This window comes from Nomia melanderi, chromosome 12 (genome assembly GCF_051020985.1).
Source record: "Nomia melanderi isolate GNS246 chromosome 12, iyNomMela1, whole genome shotgun sequence".
NCBI classification, from domain to species: Eukaryota; Metazoa; Arthropoda; class Insecta; order Hymenoptera; family Halictidae; genus Nomia; species Nomia melanderi.
In genome coordinates, this window is record NC_135010.1 from 6,126,017 (window position 1) to 6,145,155 (window position 19,139).

The 19,139-nt window shown below is 34.4% G+C and overlaps 3 protein-coding genes across 4 annotated transcripts; 1 reads left to right on the plus strand and 2 right to left on the minus strand.

Annotated features, from left to right (window-relative positions):
* Positions 1-829: 829 nt before the first annotated feature.
* LOC116426108 (uncharacterized) lies at positions 830-4,171 on the minus strand. 2 transcript variants are annotated; one of them, XM_031974613.2, is made up of 3 exons: positions 3,597-4,171; positions 3,409-3,521; positions 830-3,324 (listed from the first exon to the last, which is right to left on the minus strand). In XM_031974613.2, the coding sequence occupies exons 2-3, from the start codon at positions 3,479-3,481 to the stop codon at positions 1,823-1,825; spliced, it is 1,575 nt and encodes a 524-aa protein (XP_031830473.2). In that variant the 5' UTR covers positions 3,482-3,521; positions 3,597-4,171; the 3' UTR covers positions 830-1,822. The 2 variants fall into 2 exon arrangements, with proteins under 2 accessions (XP_031830473.2, XP_031830472.2); XM_031974612.2 differs by having other exon boundaries at positions 830-3,521; positions 3,597-4,168.
* Positions 4,172-5,807: 1,636 nt separating this feature from the next.
* Positions 5,808-8,126, minus strand: LOC116426368 (uncharacterized). Its single transcript, XM_031975202.2, has 4 exons — positions 8,112-8,126; positions 7,512-7,708; positions 7,197-7,413; positions 5,808-6,515 (listed from the first exon to the last, which is right to left on the minus strand). Exons 1-4 carry the CDS (start codon positions 8,124-8,126, stop codon positions 6,048-6,050), a joined length of 897 nt encoding a protein of 298 aa, XP_031831062.1. The 3' UTR covers positions 5,808-6,047.
* Positions 8,127-12,533: 4,407 nt separating this feature from the next.
* LOC116426369 (uncharacterized) lies at positions 12,534-15,605 on the plus strand. Its single transcript, XM_031975203.2, has 3 exons — positions 12,534-12,706; positions 13,983-14,329; positions 15,148-15,605. The coding sequence occupies exons 1-3, from the start codon at positions 12,534-12,536 to the stop codon at positions 15,603-15,605; spliced, it is 978 nt and encodes a 325-aa protein (XP_031831063.1).
* The last annotated feature ends 3,534 nt before the right edge of the window (positions 15,606-19,139 follow it).

The following is a 19,139-nucleotide window of genomic DNA, read 5'->3' on the forward strand; positions in this document are numbered from 1 at the left end:
CAAATTCATACTCGCGTGTAATCAGCACCATGAGGAGAACGCGATTTTTATGAATCCGAATTTATATAAATTTGAATGGTCTAATATACTGGCAAGATTACAACAACTTGATCAATATAATGTGACAAAGACTATAGATTCCCTCAACAATGGATATGATCTGATATGATGGATATGATCAAGTATAGCTTTGTCCTTTATTGTATACATGAAATAACATTGGAGAGTAAGTGATAAACGGAAAAGGGAGCAACGGTGTGAAGTACATTGAAGTATATGAAGATCTTCAACAATTTCTATATATGTGTATGTGTATTAACAACCATACAATGCAATGTCAAATAATTGCGCGTTCCAAAGTATTTTCACTCTTGTTGTCGAGAGATGAGAACTCACGAAAAAGAAAAACTACGTACTGTTTTTATCTGTCGCATTAATGTTTCTGGTTAAAATTGACCAGATCGTATACTAACCAAGTTCTAACCTCCTGATTACAAGATCTTACAAACGCAATATACTATTATTTCGGCTTTGATAAAAAACTGAGAAAAATTTAAAGAAAAAAAGAAAATGTACAAACAAAATGTTACTACTCATGAATATTTATTTTTCACAGAGGATAGTTAAGAGATCTAATTCTTTATGCGAGCTATCGTGCGTATTACATAGACCTAAATACGATGATCAGACTTACGAGTGATTGTACTCCGTAAGATTTACCGATATATTTATGAAATTCTATTAATACGCATAAAAGTAAAACGAACAGCGAGTTTCAGATGTTTTCCAGCCATTTGATCTTGTATCATGTTTACCCCAGGCATTTTATGCAGGCATTTTATGCAGTAATTTTAATGAAATGTTTGCGCTTACATAAATGATGATGAATTCTAGAAATTCCTATTGATCAATACTAATCCATAGAAAAGTGATAAACGTTATAAAAATGTTATAAACTGGTTCAAACATGTATAACATAAAGTAATCGGTAGATCGCGGATCTTTTTACAAACCTAGACTATTCTGATTTCGAAACCGGGAATTTATCAACAATTTATTTCTTTTATTTAAAGTTATAAAACATAAAAATAAACATCTGTCAATAAATTTTCAGTAAGACAATTCTGTTATATTATTCTATACACGTAAGATATTTTATAAAAATGCATAAGACTCGTAGTCTACAAATTAGGTAGAATAAAAAAAATTAGGCGAAGTTACAGCAGGATTGATAGCTCTATATTGCTTTCTCGATACATAGGGGCAGACATGATACAGCCAAATATGCAAATGTCACATTTAGCTTAAAGTTTACATCTCCTAATACAAAACACAGAAAATGTATGACACGGTGATTACATTATTTCAAGAAACCGCTAGAAAATTACCTTGCTATCTGATCGAAAAAGTTCCACGCGCAGAGTATTCGCATGAGATTCTTAATTATATTCTTAAAGTAATATTATCGTCTCTGTGACAATATTTAGTATCTGGTTAAGCGAGCGACATTCTGTATCTTACACAACCGCTAAAAAAATATACAAGTATATGTTCATCCCTGTGTCAAGTGAGGTGAAACTGTGATACAGTTTATTTGAAGAACTTTTTGATCAGATATTATTGAATACATGCTACTATCAATAATTTATAAGTTGTTCATCGCCAGTCATGTTTAATTGTACTTAATATATACTACAGAGTGACTGATCCTTACCAACGGCACATTTTATTATTACAAGTAAATCTTAAATATCAGTTTCAGATCCTTTACATTTCATTTGTATTAATTTTCTTTTCTACTTTAGCTGGCATTATCTTAAATTCATAGCGTATTTTGGAATTCGACTTTATCTTTTGACGTATTTAAATTATTGTTTTTATTCATATAATTTACAGTTTGCTCTTTTAGCTGGCGAAGTAAGATTTCGCTAATAGACTCCCCTTTTTCTTCTTCGTTACATTCATCATCATCTTGGACCTCTTGTTTGACATTTTGAACATTGTGATCTTCTTGAAGATGCAACACAAGAGCAGGTAAGGCATAAAATATTTTGTCACAAAGATTGCATTGGAATGTTTTTCCATCTGCTGCCTGCAGACAATGGAGATAAGCTTTCATAGTTCTGAACGTTTGTCTATGTAATGCTAAGTGTTTCTCATGATCCATGGTTAGAATGAACTCATAAGAACAAATTGGACACTTTATATTGTGTTTTGTCCACATGGTGTGTATTTTTAATCTGTGCAAGCTATCATAAACATTCCCACAAATTGCGCATTTCATGCATTTGTGATTTTTTAGCGTCTCTCTGCTCTCATACAGTCCACTGCATTCTTTACATTGGTAGGTTCGTTCTCTTCTACAAGCATGTTTAAGCCAATGCTTTTCCAATTGTGGTAACAGATCAAACACTAACTTGCACAACGTACATACAAATCTTCCTTGATGATCTCTTTTCATAGTAAAGTTGGATGCTCTTATATCCCAATGCTTTTCGAAATTACTTTTACGCAATAAGTTTTCATTACAAAATTCACACTGATTCTGGTGTTTAGATAAGTGAGTAAATAACATTCCTGGCTCAGTATTCGTATAATCACAAAAGGAACATACAAAAGTGTCGTCTTCCTCGTACATATGTGAGTACAAGTGTTTCTCAAATGAGTTTGAAGTAAAAAATATTGCACCACATGCTGAACATTTTAAATACGGTTTACCATCTTCTGTGTAATATAAAGGCAAAGATGGAAAATTTTGTATACGACTCATATTACCCTTAGAATCAGCGATTTCATCCATGGATTCCTCATAATCTATTTCTTCCATGGATGATATATGATCAATTTCTGTAGAAATAATAGAATGCTCTTCTTCCTTTATTTCAACTATCGGCTCATGCTTAGGTAAAAGCTGTCTTAACAGTAATACTTTGTTACGTCGTTTAGAACGATACTGTGATTTAGATTTTTTATTAGTCAGAGAACGTTTACTGCATAATTTCTTTGTCATCAGTGCATTGTCTGACTCTAATTGAGTTATTAAAAAAAACTCTTTACTGTTCGGTACAGAATTAATACATGAAAGAGGCGATTCTACTTTGAGGTTGTTCCAATCAGTAATAGCGGATTCACTAGTAAGTTCAGAGTCATTTTCAATAGAAAGGAGTTCAGAGGATACATTATTTTCCTGAGATTCAATATCATCACCCTCATCTTCATCATCATCATCATCATCATCATCATCATCGTCATCATCATCATCATCATCTTTATCATCATCCTCGTCGTCTTCGTCGTCATCATCATCATCATCATCATCATCTTCTGAAGACAAAAGTGCTGTGTTGAGTATTTGTTCACTGGTTATCTGATATTTGTTCTTTTCATAGTTTCCTCCATCCATTCTACCTTCATTAGTTTCCTCATCTTCCATTGTGGCTTTGGAGAAATCTTTGCATTCCACGTCCTCTAATGTTAACATTCTATATTCGCAAAACTGCTACAGTTTGTTTACGCGATTACTGTAATACAAAAGATAGAATGTTACAATAACCGCAGAATGTTTACACAGTAAGTTTTCAAAAGTGAAACATAACCTTTTTCTCGCTCGTTTGCCGCATTATCTCCTTTCGTAATGGTGAATCGTAAGTATACGATAATTATAGGAAAATGGTCACTGATCAATGCCAATTATCAGCCAAATAAATCGTACTCACATACAGATACTTAATTTGACTCCTTCTTGAGATGCTCTTCGTGGAGCAAACATTGATTTGTATCTGCGTGGAATTCTTCAAAGACGCATCGGCAGACTGGGAGAAAGAATCATACGTCGAGAAAGAGGACCGTCATTTAATATTTTAAATCTTGCGCGAGATTCATCATATTCGGAATTTTCATAATTATGCACGCACAAATAACTTTGATCAGCTGTTTTCTGATTACACAAAATTGACAGGACGTTTCGGTGCGCGTCCAACCGATGACCTGCCTTCGGAGACACAAGAAGTATCTCTCAACTTTATCTTTCTAAATTTCTTTAATGTATTTGTGCATGTCGTCCAAAATAAGAGAAAATATTTCAAAATCGTTCTAGATCTATTTAAAAATGAGTCTTTTAACTCTGTGCAATATATTAATCTTTACAACGTTGCATGCTGTATAATATGACGTGAAAGGTCTACTACTCTTTTATGCATTCGACGTAAGGTTGAGAAACACTTTCACAGGAACAGGGCGTATAACTGTATGCATACACACCATAGGGAGACAGCGATTTATGAGAACATATAGGTGTTATAATTAAACTTCATTTTTTAGTTACAGTTGTATTATATAAAACTATAATGCTGAACGGAGAGGATCAGGTTTTAATATATTTAGTCTTATATGAAACATGTGTGTATATTTAACATTTTCAAATAAAAAGAAATAGTACAAGTAAAACTTAACAATCGGAGATTACCAAATATATAACAGCAGTCGTCAAACATACTTTCACTTTTAATCTAAGACTTATCGTTAACTCTTTGCATTTGATTTACTATGTTTTATGATCAATCAAGTGAAAATTATTTTTGTATCGATGATATTAAATATATTCAGGCTGCAGATATAAGTAATAATGCAGATACTGAAATAATATTAATGGCCTTACATAAGTAATTAAACACCAGTATTTTACGCTGATAGAAATGATAAATCGCCTTGAGCGATTTAAATGCGATGACAACAGATTTGTTATTTAAATTTTTACGTAAATTCAAAAATGGTATCTGAACGTTTACAGTTTGGAAACAATTAACTCGTTGCCTTATGAAAGATATATTGAGAGCAGCAACTGCTAAGTTTTGTAGTGTATTTTATGTTAATACTAGAATCAATTAAGAACTTTTGTCACAAGTGCTCAATATTGATATTTCTAATGTTACTTAGTTACCATCTGACGTTTAAATAACATGATTCTTTTTATTCGTAAAACATATATCAGAATTGTAACGGTAATTACGTCTAAACCCGGCAGGTGCCGAACCTTCACGAAAGGAGTAATGGTGAGGGTATGAACTCCCATCTATCGTACAATCTCCCAAATACTCAGTTGTGTGACGAAAGTATGCGAGTCGTTATATTACGAAAACCGATGAAATATTTTAAAACTATATTGTTCAAGACTAGAATACAAAGCATTTTTTACAATTCCGAACTTCGCATCACATCAATCACAGCATATCCATTTAATCCGGGTCACCACAAAACTTAACAGTGTTTTCTTCCATTTCCGTTACCTTCTTACCCGTAGACAAACACAAACATTTGGAATCGACACAAAAAGGACTACATACTCTATCCATATTTTTCCCAGACATTTGAAACCGAGATGAAAAGTTTTCAATAATAAATTTAAACAACTCGAAGCTTAATATTCCTCAAATAATACATACAGGTTCACGAATATGTCTATCAAGCTAATTTTACTACATTAACACTTTGCACTCGAGAGGTGACTCGCTCACCACTTGATTTCATACAATAAACCTATAAAATTTGATATTTAATATTATACTCCGTATAATGCATAAATTTCAGAAATATTGAAATAAAATATCTTCCTCAATATACGTGTGATTTCTCGTGGAGTTAGTTTCACAAAATATCGTCTTTATCTCATCAGAAAATGTTAAAATATTTCTAGCGAAAAACTTCCGAGTGCAAAGGGTTAAAACGATTGTAAGGCAACGAGTTTAAGCCTTCACCCCAGATTCGGTTCCGAAAGACCACATGTTGAATTTCGTTCCTTTACCGTGGAATTGCCTCCTTATCCCATTCCATTAATTACATTCTATAACTGTATTGCTACATATGGTATGGCTGTCTTTGTATAAAATCTTATGAACGAAAAGATAAATTGAACAAGAATATAGACTCCTTACTGATACGTTTTTCGATCTCCGGTATTGTCAGATGAACCATGGGCCGTGGTTAAGTTCATTATTCACATTCTGCTGGCCCGATGATTCAGACGATTCTCGCAGACCAGTCTTCACTGTTCAATCTTTGCTTCGTTTCTTGTGATCGTGTCCATGCCCCTGATCGTGAATATGAACATGGGAAAGATGAGGATACCCGAAACCGTGTGCATAACCGTGGCCGTAGCCATGACCGTGTCCGTGGCCGAATTCATGACCATATCCGTGGCCAAATCCATGACTAAACCCATGGCCGAATCCATGACCAAATCCATGGCCAATGCCGTGGACCAGGGCTCCTGGGAAGTGGCCACCGTGAATTGCTTGGTAAAAGGGACCGCCGCCATAACCCCGAGCGTAAATAGCTCCCGCTGGGAACGGGGCAGGACCGTACAGGGAAATTGGCGGCGGCACTGCGATCGGAACTGGAACCGGAACCGGTACTGGGAACGCCTGCTTCACCGGAACCGGATACGGTTGTTGTACTGGCACGGCTACAGGGTGTTTTACAGGTATCGGCACCGGTCGTTCCACCGGAATCGGAACTGCCTGAGGAACAAGCGAATTCGAATGTCATATATGTGCACGCCTGCACTACATCTTAATGACGAGTCGCATTCCACCGATGAAAGTGATTCAGAGAAATACTCTCTGATGGAATTTCCATTGCCTCCCGTGAAATCTTTTTGTTTGTTCTTTTGTTTCAGACGAAACGGGCGAAGAAGTATTAGGGAAACTTGTCTCGCGAGTTAGGTTTGCAATGTGTAATTTAAAATGGCGGCAACTAGCGATGGAAATTATATTAACCCTTTGCACTCAAAAGTTTCTCACTGGAAATATTTGACATTTTTCGACGAGATACAGACGACATTGTTTGAAACTAATTTAACGATAATTCACAGATAAATTAAGCGACAAAGGTGTTTTATTTAAATATTTCCTATAGCAATACGAAGTTGAATTTAAAATACTAAGTATTCAACTTCATAGTTTTGCTGTATCAAATCAAATGGTGACTGAGTCACCTCTCGAGTGCAAAGGGTTAAATTGAATGGAATGTTTTTGATCCACTTCTTTATTAGTTTTCAAAAATTTTTGAATTAGTAATTTAAATTTTACTTTTCTTCTGTGCGTTTGAATTGTTTTCTTGTTTAGAAAATTCTGAAAATGGTATATTGGGGAACGACACTGACTATGGTACCAGAACAAAATTTGGGAGTCAGCTCTTACCTCGGGCACTGGATACGGAACCGGGATTGGTTTATGAATGATCTTCTCGACCGGAACAGGTATCACCTTCTCCACCGGTATATGGAATGGTTTTTCGATGATGACTGGCTCAGGAACCGGAACTGGCTTTTCTAAGACTACGTGCTTTGTTATGTACACTGGAACCGTTTTTACAGAAATGGCTGGTGCTCTACCATACGGTATACCGCCGTATGATCTATATAAAAATGAATCCGTAATAATTAATTAATTTCTCATTTTTTTTACAATCATTGTTGTTGTTGTATTTTTAATATATAAGTTTTGTATCGTTACCCTGCGTGGGCTAGATCGAAAGCTGGAAACTTTAGTCCTTTCCAACCGTGATCGGCCACCCATGGGAGTCCGTGGCCGTATCCATGGGGACTTGGTAAACCAATCCATCCACCGGTGTTAAGAATACCACGTTTACTTTGTTTGTTTTCGTTTGATTCCGTGGAGAACGCGGATCCGCAGAAAAGTATTAGCAACAGCTAAAATTAAATGTATCTCAAAGTCTTCATCAAGAATTCGTAACGGTATCCTTATGTTAAATAATAAAACAATTTTCTTCTTTCTCTTTTAATTCTGCATCGATCCAGGTTCTTCTTCTCAGAGCGAAAATGAAAGAAAAAAGAACAAATGGACGACAGATTTTATGTATTCACTTATTATACATCGTCGTTTGAAACTCGTTAGAATAAAATATTTAACGATACTTCTGTTTAATTTATATAAATATCCGTTGTCTGGCGACAATAATTGGAAAGAAATGTGTAAGTGCCAATTGTAAACACTTCATCGTTAATGGAAATGAAGAAAAACTGCACGGAGAAATTGTATCACTTCACGAAGGACCGATTCTTAGACACCGTTAATGCTGTTTGCGTTTCTTACCGGGATCACAGACATTGTTCTCTCGTTGCGAAGAAACTGTTCGCATGATCGAGAAAACGGTAGCTTTTATATATTTGCTGTACCGGTCGACTGGATAGATCGATGAATCTGGATAGAGGTCCAGGTCAGGTTCCTGTCTTTGACTGGATCAGGAACTCGGCCTTGTCAATTGGCCGTCGAACGTTTCCGGTGAAGAAAGTGGTCAAGAGCCGCCATGAATCTGGTTTATGTTTATACTATACTTGGAATACGTATGTAATGCTCTTATGTTTTAGGCATTAAACGAACTTGTAACGATTCTATTTTATTAGTTTCGTGAATGACCATGACGAAATTAATATAATTGACAATTATATCATTTATATAATAATTTCACATTGTGTTTTTACTCTTAATCGTTTATAATAAATAATTAATCAATAATTTATGGATTGTTTTTTTATAGCGATAGTCGTACAAATCAATATTCATCGTGACTGTTAATCACCCTGTAGTATTTTTATTTAACATTGTTAACATTGAGAAATATTCTTAATTTAAAATATATTGCAATATAATGAAAGAAATTATTGGACTCTGCTTATTGGTGTATTTGAAATAATTTTATAATGTAATGTCACGTACAGGTACAGGAATAGTGATAAGATAGCTCATCGATTGGTTCGAGCTTAAGGAAAATATTCGCGTCTTACGTGACTTCGTGTGTTTCTCATGGCCATTTTGTAACAAGTTGACAATACTATTTCCTAACTTTCCCTGAAAGAGTTCTCTTATGCAATAATACTGAACATATCATAGACAAATTCATTGTTGTAGGAAAATAGAGAATATTAACATTAATACCTTCAATTCAATTTCTGCATTAAAAATTGCTTATTATTAATAGTAATTCATAAGTAAATGTATACAACGAATAAAATGTTTTTAAAATGAATATGTTAAATTATTCTATATAATAAAAGAATTGTTATTATTTTTATACTAATTTATGTAAAAGCATATCGTTTCACTTAAACCGAACAATTTGTATTGAAGCAACTTTTACATTCTGATATCTGCACAGCTTGTTGTAAAATTGATCTACTTCTAGACGGGCCCAGTCGTATTCCATTTTTAATTTACTATTCTGATGCATTTGTCGAGTTTCCAGTGTCGTCACAAGAATAGACTACAAGAATCGTTGAAGATAAAGAACCATGACTCACATTGTGTTGAAGTTATAAATCGAAGAAAATATGTCGTAGTTTCTTTCTATAAATTGCACAATAAAAATGTCATTTCCATATGCACGGTAACTAGCTTACTATATTCAAGCTAGCTTTCTTTCAACTTTATACCCTTAATATATAGAATGCATGTGTGAATTAACATTGTTAATGTTATATAATATTGTTACTTATGTTAACATTTCAGTATTAATATAAATACGATTCTTGGTCATTTTTATCTTTCTATGTCAAACGCAATACTCTATCCATTTAATATTTGTGAATTGATGTAAGATTATGGAACTGCAGTTTTACTTCTTATTTTTATTGAATTAATAGTAAATCTTACTTACTTATTGAATAAATCTCAAGTTTATTGTCTACTAACATACTATTTATCTCATGAATGAATCAGGTACGCGTAACACTTACCCATTTTTGTCTTAATTATACTTTCGTTGTTCCGGGCACGAACTACGAAATAGAAACACGCACTAATGCGCCGAGAGCTTTCTTAATTGTTTTACTATTACCACTAACATATTTTTAAGTACGCAATTTAACATATGCGATCAATGGCAGGAAATAATTGCTTTTCCTTAACTGAATAGTTTCTTTGCTAGTGAATAGTCCTCACCAAATATACGTGTATATTAAAATTCTATAGTTTGACTATAATAAATACAACATGTAATTAATAGCTGCTGTTAATTCTTTGCAGAAGAAAATTTTTCCAATCAACGTGCACATTATAATTTCATCATACAAAATCATTTAACTCGTTCAATGTAATTTTTATTTACACGACTACTTAGGTATCTACTCTATTAACACTACAGCTACCGAGTCTTTAATACGATTAATATATAATCTTTATAAAAATGATAACAATAAATTTTCTTCGATTTCTTCATGTATTCATTACAGTATTCAAGTGAACCTATATATTTTTAAAATCATTTGAGATATTTAATACATTCAAGATATTAATAACTGAGAAATAAGAAAACCGCAACCCGCCATTTTGACGCATGCGGTAGTTCTAGTGTTAAAATTGTATTCACGTTTCTTAGATCCTTAATCAATTAAATTTACTGCTTTAATTAATTAAATCGATCACTTAAAACGCGCGGAAGGTATTAAAATTGCATGCGATTCATGGGAAAAGCGAAATTCATTCATTGAATCAAGCGGAAATCAATTAGGAAATAATTTCAAGCTCGCCGTCCAACTTGACCGCTATATTTCGTCACTGTAACAGGGTGTTCCCACACACGTTCGAACGTGTTATGGAATCGCCGGGGAGCATAACGATGAATAATGAATGGCAGGTAGCGGCTGGCGTTAGAAGTGGCTCGTACGTATTAGAAAATGAAAGTTAGGAAAGTTCGCGGATGCGGCCAACGCGGAAACCGGCTACTGTCTCTGGTGCAAGAAAAGTCGGGGCCGGTTTCGTTGATCTCGTTAGCTGAGCGAAGGCTCCACCTTGAAGTCGCGAGTCTAAAGAATTCAAGTCATTTACCCATATCTGATCATTGCCACGAATCCTGTCTATTTCGATGAAATCATCTGTGTCAAAAACATTAGGAGTACGTCGAATATCATAACCAATAACAAAAAAATGGGAAAACTGAATAAACTTAAAAGGACAATGTTTAAATCTTATTTTTAACCCAAACTCACAAAATCCTCAGCTTCTGAACCTACAAAGATTCAACATTAACACTAAAACTACCGATCAGTTACACTGATTTTTCGAAATTTCTCTATAGAAACTCCAAGAGTGCAGCTACTGAGAGTTTGATTAATTTACAATTCAGTCTGCGTATTGCTAAATCAATTTCTTTAATAAATTCTCAGAGAAACATCTGTTACCTTTTTAATAATTGCAAAAATAAGAAATTAGGAGGGGGTCAATTTGACCCGTCTGGTAGTTTTAGCGTTGACACTTTGACTGCCACGTCACCTTAATTTAGATATATGAGGTATAAGATTAATAAAGCAATCGTTATGAGGAATATTGATTTTTTAATTTCTGCGTTAAAACAAGACTGTTTCGTCTGCATAAGAGTTTTGATGAATATTTACTTGGCAGTCGAAGTGTTAACACATTGCGTACCGGAAACGAGAAATATCGTTTTTATTTAAACCTATCGTTGTGATTTTGCGAACTACTACACCATTTAAAAAACTGTTAAACTTTATTTGAACTGATTACTTGTTTAATACGTATGAAATAATAAGATATTTCAATATTTTTCATATAGTGATACATCAAGAACTTATAAGTTGATCTCATTGAGAAATCGGCCAGTGTTCGAAGAATTAACCGGTACGCAATGTGTTAATTTTATCCTCTTTAAATTAATGATCATAAAATGAGAATGGATTTGTAAACGAGTATGGGAAGAAAGGAAGAAAAATATTGCTTAACTCCTTGTTCTACAATTTGTTTCACAAATGTGCTAGATAAAACTACTTTATCGTTGACAATTTAGTAGAAAGAGGGAAGAATTTGATACTTACTCTGTATTCAGGTTTACTTTAAATAGAAAAGGAAAGAAACATGATATTATATTAAAAATAAAGAAACAACATTTAGATTTGTCAAATTCAGTTGAAAATTCTTATCACGATTCTAACACGATATTACAGGAGATGAGGTTAACACATTCGCGGACAATACAAATTTTAATGACCCGCAAAAATAGAAAAAGTGCAAATGCCGTACTCCGAGGGTTAAAGTACATAATAATTTCAAAAAATTAAGACTATGTAGAATTAAATTCATGACAATGTGGCTTACAAATTTCAATATTATAGCACTCGTATCATTTTGTATCACAATGGAAATGAATGCTATAGCATTGTACAATGCTAACGTCCGCGAACGTATTAAGTAAAGATGAAATCAATTTAACATGTTGAATGTCATGGGGAGCACCGGTGACCTCAACCAAATTGAATTACTATAGTTCATTCAATGAAACGGCGATTATTTGAAAACATTTGTATATTACAAACAATGCTACCTAATGCGGCGACATTGAGCAAGATGATCGCGCAATAATAATAACGCGATTCAACCAAATGATTTAATATTACATCTTTTCCATTTTGTGTATTTTGCTCTATGATATCGTGCGGCGCTCAACGTGTTAAAGACTTAAATTTTGTATCTTCGAAAAGGAAACTAGAAAAGTGTAAGAAAAAGATGAATCTGAGGTATCTTCTTTTACCAGTTATCACTACACCTCATAAAACAACGGTTCTAAGGTTATCTATGAAGATTAATCAATTCGTCGAACCTTGCTTCTATATTTTCCTACAAACATCACCTTATTACACTATCAATATAGCTTTAGAAGGAAAGCTTCAAAAGGAAAGGTATGCCACCTATACAATTCTGAAACGACAGTAACAAGTCTTCGTGGTGACTAATCCACTTTTCTTACGCAAAGGACATTAGTATTCCCCGGCCTTGTCAGAGCCATGCTTCCGTCAGGATGTAGTGAAACAGAAGAAAAAAAATCGTAACGAGACCGCCATAACTAGACTTATACAAACGCGTGTCACGAATGGACGCATCGGACGCCTCTTATTAATTTGAATGTTCACGTAGAGAATTTTCACCGCGCCGGCGGCTATCTCACGATCTCTACGACGCGGACTGTCATTTCTAACGATGATGCTCCCCGTATTGTCCGTTGCAACCGTCCTCTACCGCCGCGAGAGGTGTCTTCCTTCGGCCTACGAAAGAAAAGCGGTCGTGACCGCCATTTGGACATCACCCAGGATTGGTAGCAGCGAAAGTCCATTGACAACGACGATAGATCGTCTTCACACTGACATGTGCCCTATAAATATATATGGGGGTCATAGATACCGAGCAATCGCAGTTTTCCATCGGCCCCGTAGCTGCCAACTAGGATTTCGGGAGCCGGCCGCGCCGCGATCATGAAGACACTCTTGGTATAGCTTGTCGTTGATCGTTTTGTTGACCCGCAATCACCGAATAACGGGTGTTCATGTTAAATTCGAGAATCGAATGTAAATTGATTAGAAGTATCATTGCACTAAAAATGCACGAATCTCGCTGTCCAATTATTGTGAATCTAACGAGGAAACTTTAGCTTGACTGGCTAGGAAACAATAGGAAACTAATAATTTGGAAAGTGCATTTTTTTTACCAAAGTCATGAATTTGCGAAGGATAATTGATTTTTATAGAATTGCTTCTTAAGGTTTCTCTGAGCTGTAGACATTCAAGAAGGTTTTTGGATTATCGAAGTTCTTTCTGTAATATTCTTTAATTGATTTCTGTACTAATAATTACATCGTGTTTCAGTAAACATGTATTCTATTTAAACAGTTTAATGTAACTAGGGTAGTGAATAATTGTTTCACAAATCTATGATACGTGAATCAACTTTTTATTGTGTACGTCAGTGAAGTGTTACTTATATTTCCGAAGATTGTGATACAGTGAAATTTGTTTGATACTTTATTTAAAACTCTTTGGAGAAACATTAGGGAAAAAGTGTTGTATCTATAAGTTCCTAATGTAGACAGTTTTGTGCAATGATATTAGTGATAAGTGTCCTTATTGCAACCTTCTAATCAATAGTATTTTACATTACATTATTACATTATCTTTTTCTAAGTTGTATTCGATTTAAGTACGTTACGTTGCAATCAATACGCCTGGAGAACATAGAAATACTTACTGCACGCCGAAAACGTTGTTTTCAGATTTTGTCACTGCTTTTGGTAGTGAGTACAGCAATCAGAATTGACAAGAGGGACAAGGAGAACCGGATTGCCTCTAAGAAACACGATAAGAGAGGTCTTGTCAATTTGGGATATGGTCTGCCTCCTGAACAGCTGTACGGGGCTCCTGAGCCAGCACCTGTCTACGAAGCTCCGTTTCCGGATGGTCTACCGCCTCTGGCTGGACACTTGGAAGCTGCTGCACCACCGGTACCTCCACCGGCCGTAGTACACCCAGCTCGTTAGTACACTTTTCACATTATTCAAGATAGCCAGATGGCGATAAAGCATCGAATCAAGTATACAAGTAAATTGTAAACTTTTGAAAATAGTTTTTATACAAATTTATTTCCCTTTATTGAACTTAGAAATTAATTTTAACTTTTCTAAATGAATTTGCAGAGAAATGATTTGCTGTAGGTTCAGACAATAACATTTTTTCCTGGTAAAAGAGCTTTGATAGCTAAGATTAGACACACAATCGCAAAGGTTAATCTTTCTCTGCTCAAAACCTATTGCAATTAATTATTTTCTACAAATTTTATACAAATTTCACAAATAATAACTTTATTTAATATAAATACCAGGTTTCACTTCAATAAAACAATAAAAGAGCTTTCGCGGTTAAAAGTTAACACACCACCATAAAGGGTCAATCTTTCCCCGGTGAAAACCCATTGCAATTCATTTTCTACAAACTTTACACAAATTTCAAAAATAATTTTATTTAACCTTCTGCACTTGATTTCATGTAGTAAAACTATACAACTTGATATTGTATATAATGCATCAGTGTATGAAATATTGGGATAAAAAAGCTTTATTTCTCAATTTACTTGCGATTTCTCTTTGAGGTAATTTTAAAAAATATCGTCTGTGTCTAGTTAGAAAATATTCTAACGAAATACTTCCGAGTGCAAGGGTTTAACATAAACACCAGGTTTCACTTCACTAAAACAGTGAAAGAACTTCCGCGATTAAAAGTTAACATACGACCATAAAAGGTCAATCTTTCCACGGTCGGAACCCATTGACCTGGTCTATGATTTACTGTTCCAGCAGCCGTACCCGTACCAGTGCCGCACCCGTTCCCTCAGCCAGTGGCGGTGCCAGTGCCGCAACCGGTTCCGCATCCGTTTCCGGTCGCAGTTCCAGTAGCTAAGCACGTGCCGGTCCCAGTACCGGTTGATCGCGCGGTACCCGTGCCAGTGGACCGTCTCGTGCCGGTGCCGGTCGCCGTTCCGGTACCAAAACCGTACCCCGTTCACGTGGAAAGGCTGGTGCACGTAGACAGACCTGTACCGGTGCCAGTCGAGAAGCCGATCCACGTTCCAGTGGATCGACCTGTCCCTGTTCCGGTCCCAGTGCCGAAACCCTATCCGGTAGCCTACGAAAAGGTGGTCCACGTAGACAGACCGTACCCAGTCCACGTGGCTGTACCCTATCACGTGCCCAAGCCGTACCCTGTACCTGTCGCCGTTCACGCGCACAAGTCTCACGGATGGTTCAAATGGTGATCGGTGGCTTGGATACGCTAATTCCGGGTAAGATGGCTTGATCGAATTTAGATTGACGAATCAGTCGCTCAGAATGTTAAGTCCTGAAAAGGCAAATTGAGAAGACTAATGTTTTGGCTTCTGAAATGATTATACATCAGATTCAGAAGTAAAAAGGATTTTCTGATCTGGAAAAAACGAAGGAACGAGTGAATTCTTTAATGACAAAAGAGTATTATTTGTTCCATTGAAATTTACGAAAATCAGAAAATATCGAGAAATGGACTTAACGCTAGAACTATTAGATGGGTAAAAATGAGCCATTCCTCATTTATTCTTTTGTAATAATTGAAAGTATAGAAATGCTTTTTCAAGATATGATTAAAATAGTTGATTTATTAATATACGAATTAAAATATAACTTAACTGATATCTTAATCAACGAAATTCTATGGTTTTTATATAGGAATGTTTAAAAATTAGTGGAACTGATCGGTAGTTCTAGTGTTAACCGCATTAGTTTTTGAGAAACAGGATTTTGTTTATGGTTTTGATTGGTTAACTCTAAAACCACCGGACGAATCAATTGATCCGCTTCAGAATTTTGATTTTGCAAGTATTCAAATTATGAAGGCGCGTTTGTAAAAGATTTTTAATTAAATTTGCGCATTTGCATAGATACAAGACTAAGCGACCCTTCGAATCTCGAGAAACTTATTATAATTTTTATAAAAACTTCGAAAATATGTTGTCACTCTAATCGCTCGGTATTTTTAGTGTTAAGTGCAACATCTTGCACAGATGCCTATTTGACTATTTTTTGTATATGTAATTTCCTTTCATACATATATTTCGTTTTGTTAGGTACCAATGATGTTAACGATGCAATAGTTCTTCCAAAAGAAGCGGACCATCTCTACCAGACTTACTCTAGATCGTTTTCCCTTTTCGCACATGGTATCGCTTCTACAATCCTTCGTTCTATAATTTGTTTCGCGGCCACGCTCGGTACAATTATTTTCGTGCCTGCAATTCAGTAGAAGAGGAAAAGCAATTCACGCTCGTTCTACGTCCACGTTCATCCTAAAACGCAAGCATTGATAGTAGAAAAGTGAAATTTAATTCGAGTCCAAAAAGTTTAAACAACACTTTTACTTTTTTATTTTAATCTATTCATTGTTGTTGCTATTCTATAAAAATTGCTATTCTACAAATTTTGTAATGTTCAGCTGAATAATTAAAATCGTCTTTGATTATTCTTGAAGAATAATCTAGAAGAATCTTGAGGAAGTTAACATTTTCGCTGCCAATGACGATTTCAGTCGTCAGGTGTGAAACGATCCGTGGCTACTGAAGTGGAATATAGACATCATTTTCGATTGGACTGATGAAAAATGTGAATCACGATATTTATTCATGTTTTCATTATATTTTGTACGATTTCTATGTTTCCAATTGTTTGTATTGTTTGTTTTAAATATACGCAAGTTCTCATACAATTTCGATAATTTTCATTGTGTAAGTGCTAGGTGTGTGCGCGCGCGTGTGTGTGTGTATGATGTGTTTTGTATTATTACGGAATTCTGGCGCTGTCAGGATAGTCCAGCCAAGTTCAGTAAAACTATAATACTCTGAAATAATGTTTCTTTAAAGCAAGTTCGCATTCTGGCCTTGTGGATGCACTTATAATGTAAAGGAAATGCTCTACATCAGTAACACCTAAGCGTGCTTTTAAAAGTACTTATATTGGACGGATTGCAAAGGTCATGATCATATTTCACTGTTACTTGCGCTTAATGACCATAGAACAACTATAGTTATTCGCAGCTATCATTACTGTAATTGTTTCAATAGAAAATCTCGTTTTTTCAATATTTATACCATAAACTATTTCTTGCTAGCGTACATTAATATTTCCACAAGTTTTACAACTTTTAGAAATAATAAATAATATTAATTTTATTTAACCCCTTGCCATTTCTCTCGCAACTGTGCTTGATAACAGTACTGTAATCTTAATTTATTAAACATAAAGAAGTTTGGTACTTATTCTACTCGCCACATTTACTTCAGACGTTAACGATTGATAATAGAAAAGAAATGTTTTTTTTTATATATTTAAAAAGTAAACAACATTTAGATTCGTCAAATTTAGCATAAAATTTTCATCGTGAGTCTGACACGGTATCACAGGACAAGGGAAGAATTAAATTTAACGAATTATTGAATTTAAGAATCGAATGTGTTCAAGTAATAATATTTAGTGTTCAAAATATTAGTCTTAGATTCCTTGATACTGCGTAATCGAATGTCAACACGAATTATTTTGAAAATATTTATGTAGTCATCCTAAGTGATTACATGTCGGAGCAGAGGATAATTAACGTTTCCCAGATTCATTACTCACGAACATTCCTGTCTTCGAGTAATGATTTTTTAAGCATGAATAAAATCTTTGGTGTATTTATTGCTTGTTTTTAACGTTACGTTATATTATTTGATTTATGAAAACTGTTTATTGCTTTCTAACACTGAATCGTTTGCATTTTCGCTAGATCTTGAAATGCGACTGCCGCGAAGTGGTATTAAAATTGTATTAAACTTCCTTAATGGCACGAATGTTCTTGTTTCTAGTGTGTTCCAATGGCGGAACTATAGTAGTCTCATATTTAATAGATTCTTCCGCACCTTCGCGTTCGATAGGCGTCACGCTTGACACCAAAGAACTACGTAGTGTTTCCAGAATAAATCCATAACACGAGCCAGACAGGAAAGAACTGTTTAGTTTAATGTGATAAATGACAAGTTTTAAATGTAGAGTATACTATGAAAAGTGGAAAAAAATTAATAAGATTTATTTGGAATTAGGATTAGAATTAATTCTATTAATTCTATTAGGATTTTATTGGAATAATTAGAATTCCGATAGAATTTCGAAGAGAAGATTGGAGATTATATTGTTTATATGTAATAAAGTTCATGTTAATTGCTGTATTTGTCGTTTAATTTTTCTTCTTTCATTAGTCCTTACAGCATTATAAAGTAATTTTAAAGATTCATAAAACTATTTGAAGTATGAGTTTGGACAAAAGACAATTGTTGTTTATTTCATTTTAATTATTATTGTTGTATTTCAATTCAATTTTTCTCTATAAACGGCAAATATTAGGGATAATTTTTATTTTTCAGTACTGGTCCATGTATTATACTATTATTATTTGTTACAATAAAAATTAAAACAATTCGGCAGATTTATAACATTTAAATCAAGTAACACGTAGTTTCAAAATTTAACGCTTCAGTGAAAATAAAATTTGGGAGATTGGGGTGTCGATGAATTATTGCTCCAATTTGAAACACAAAATCTAAAAGTCATCAAATTGACTGATTCTATATTAACCCTTCCGAGTCGAATGTGACCATAATGGCGACTTCGAGCTTTCATAATTTAAAATCGAAAACTGCAAATGAATAATTTAATTATTCAACTAACGAGATACTGACATGCGACTTTAAAAACTCAAATTTAAAATATGAATACCAAAACATTGTACT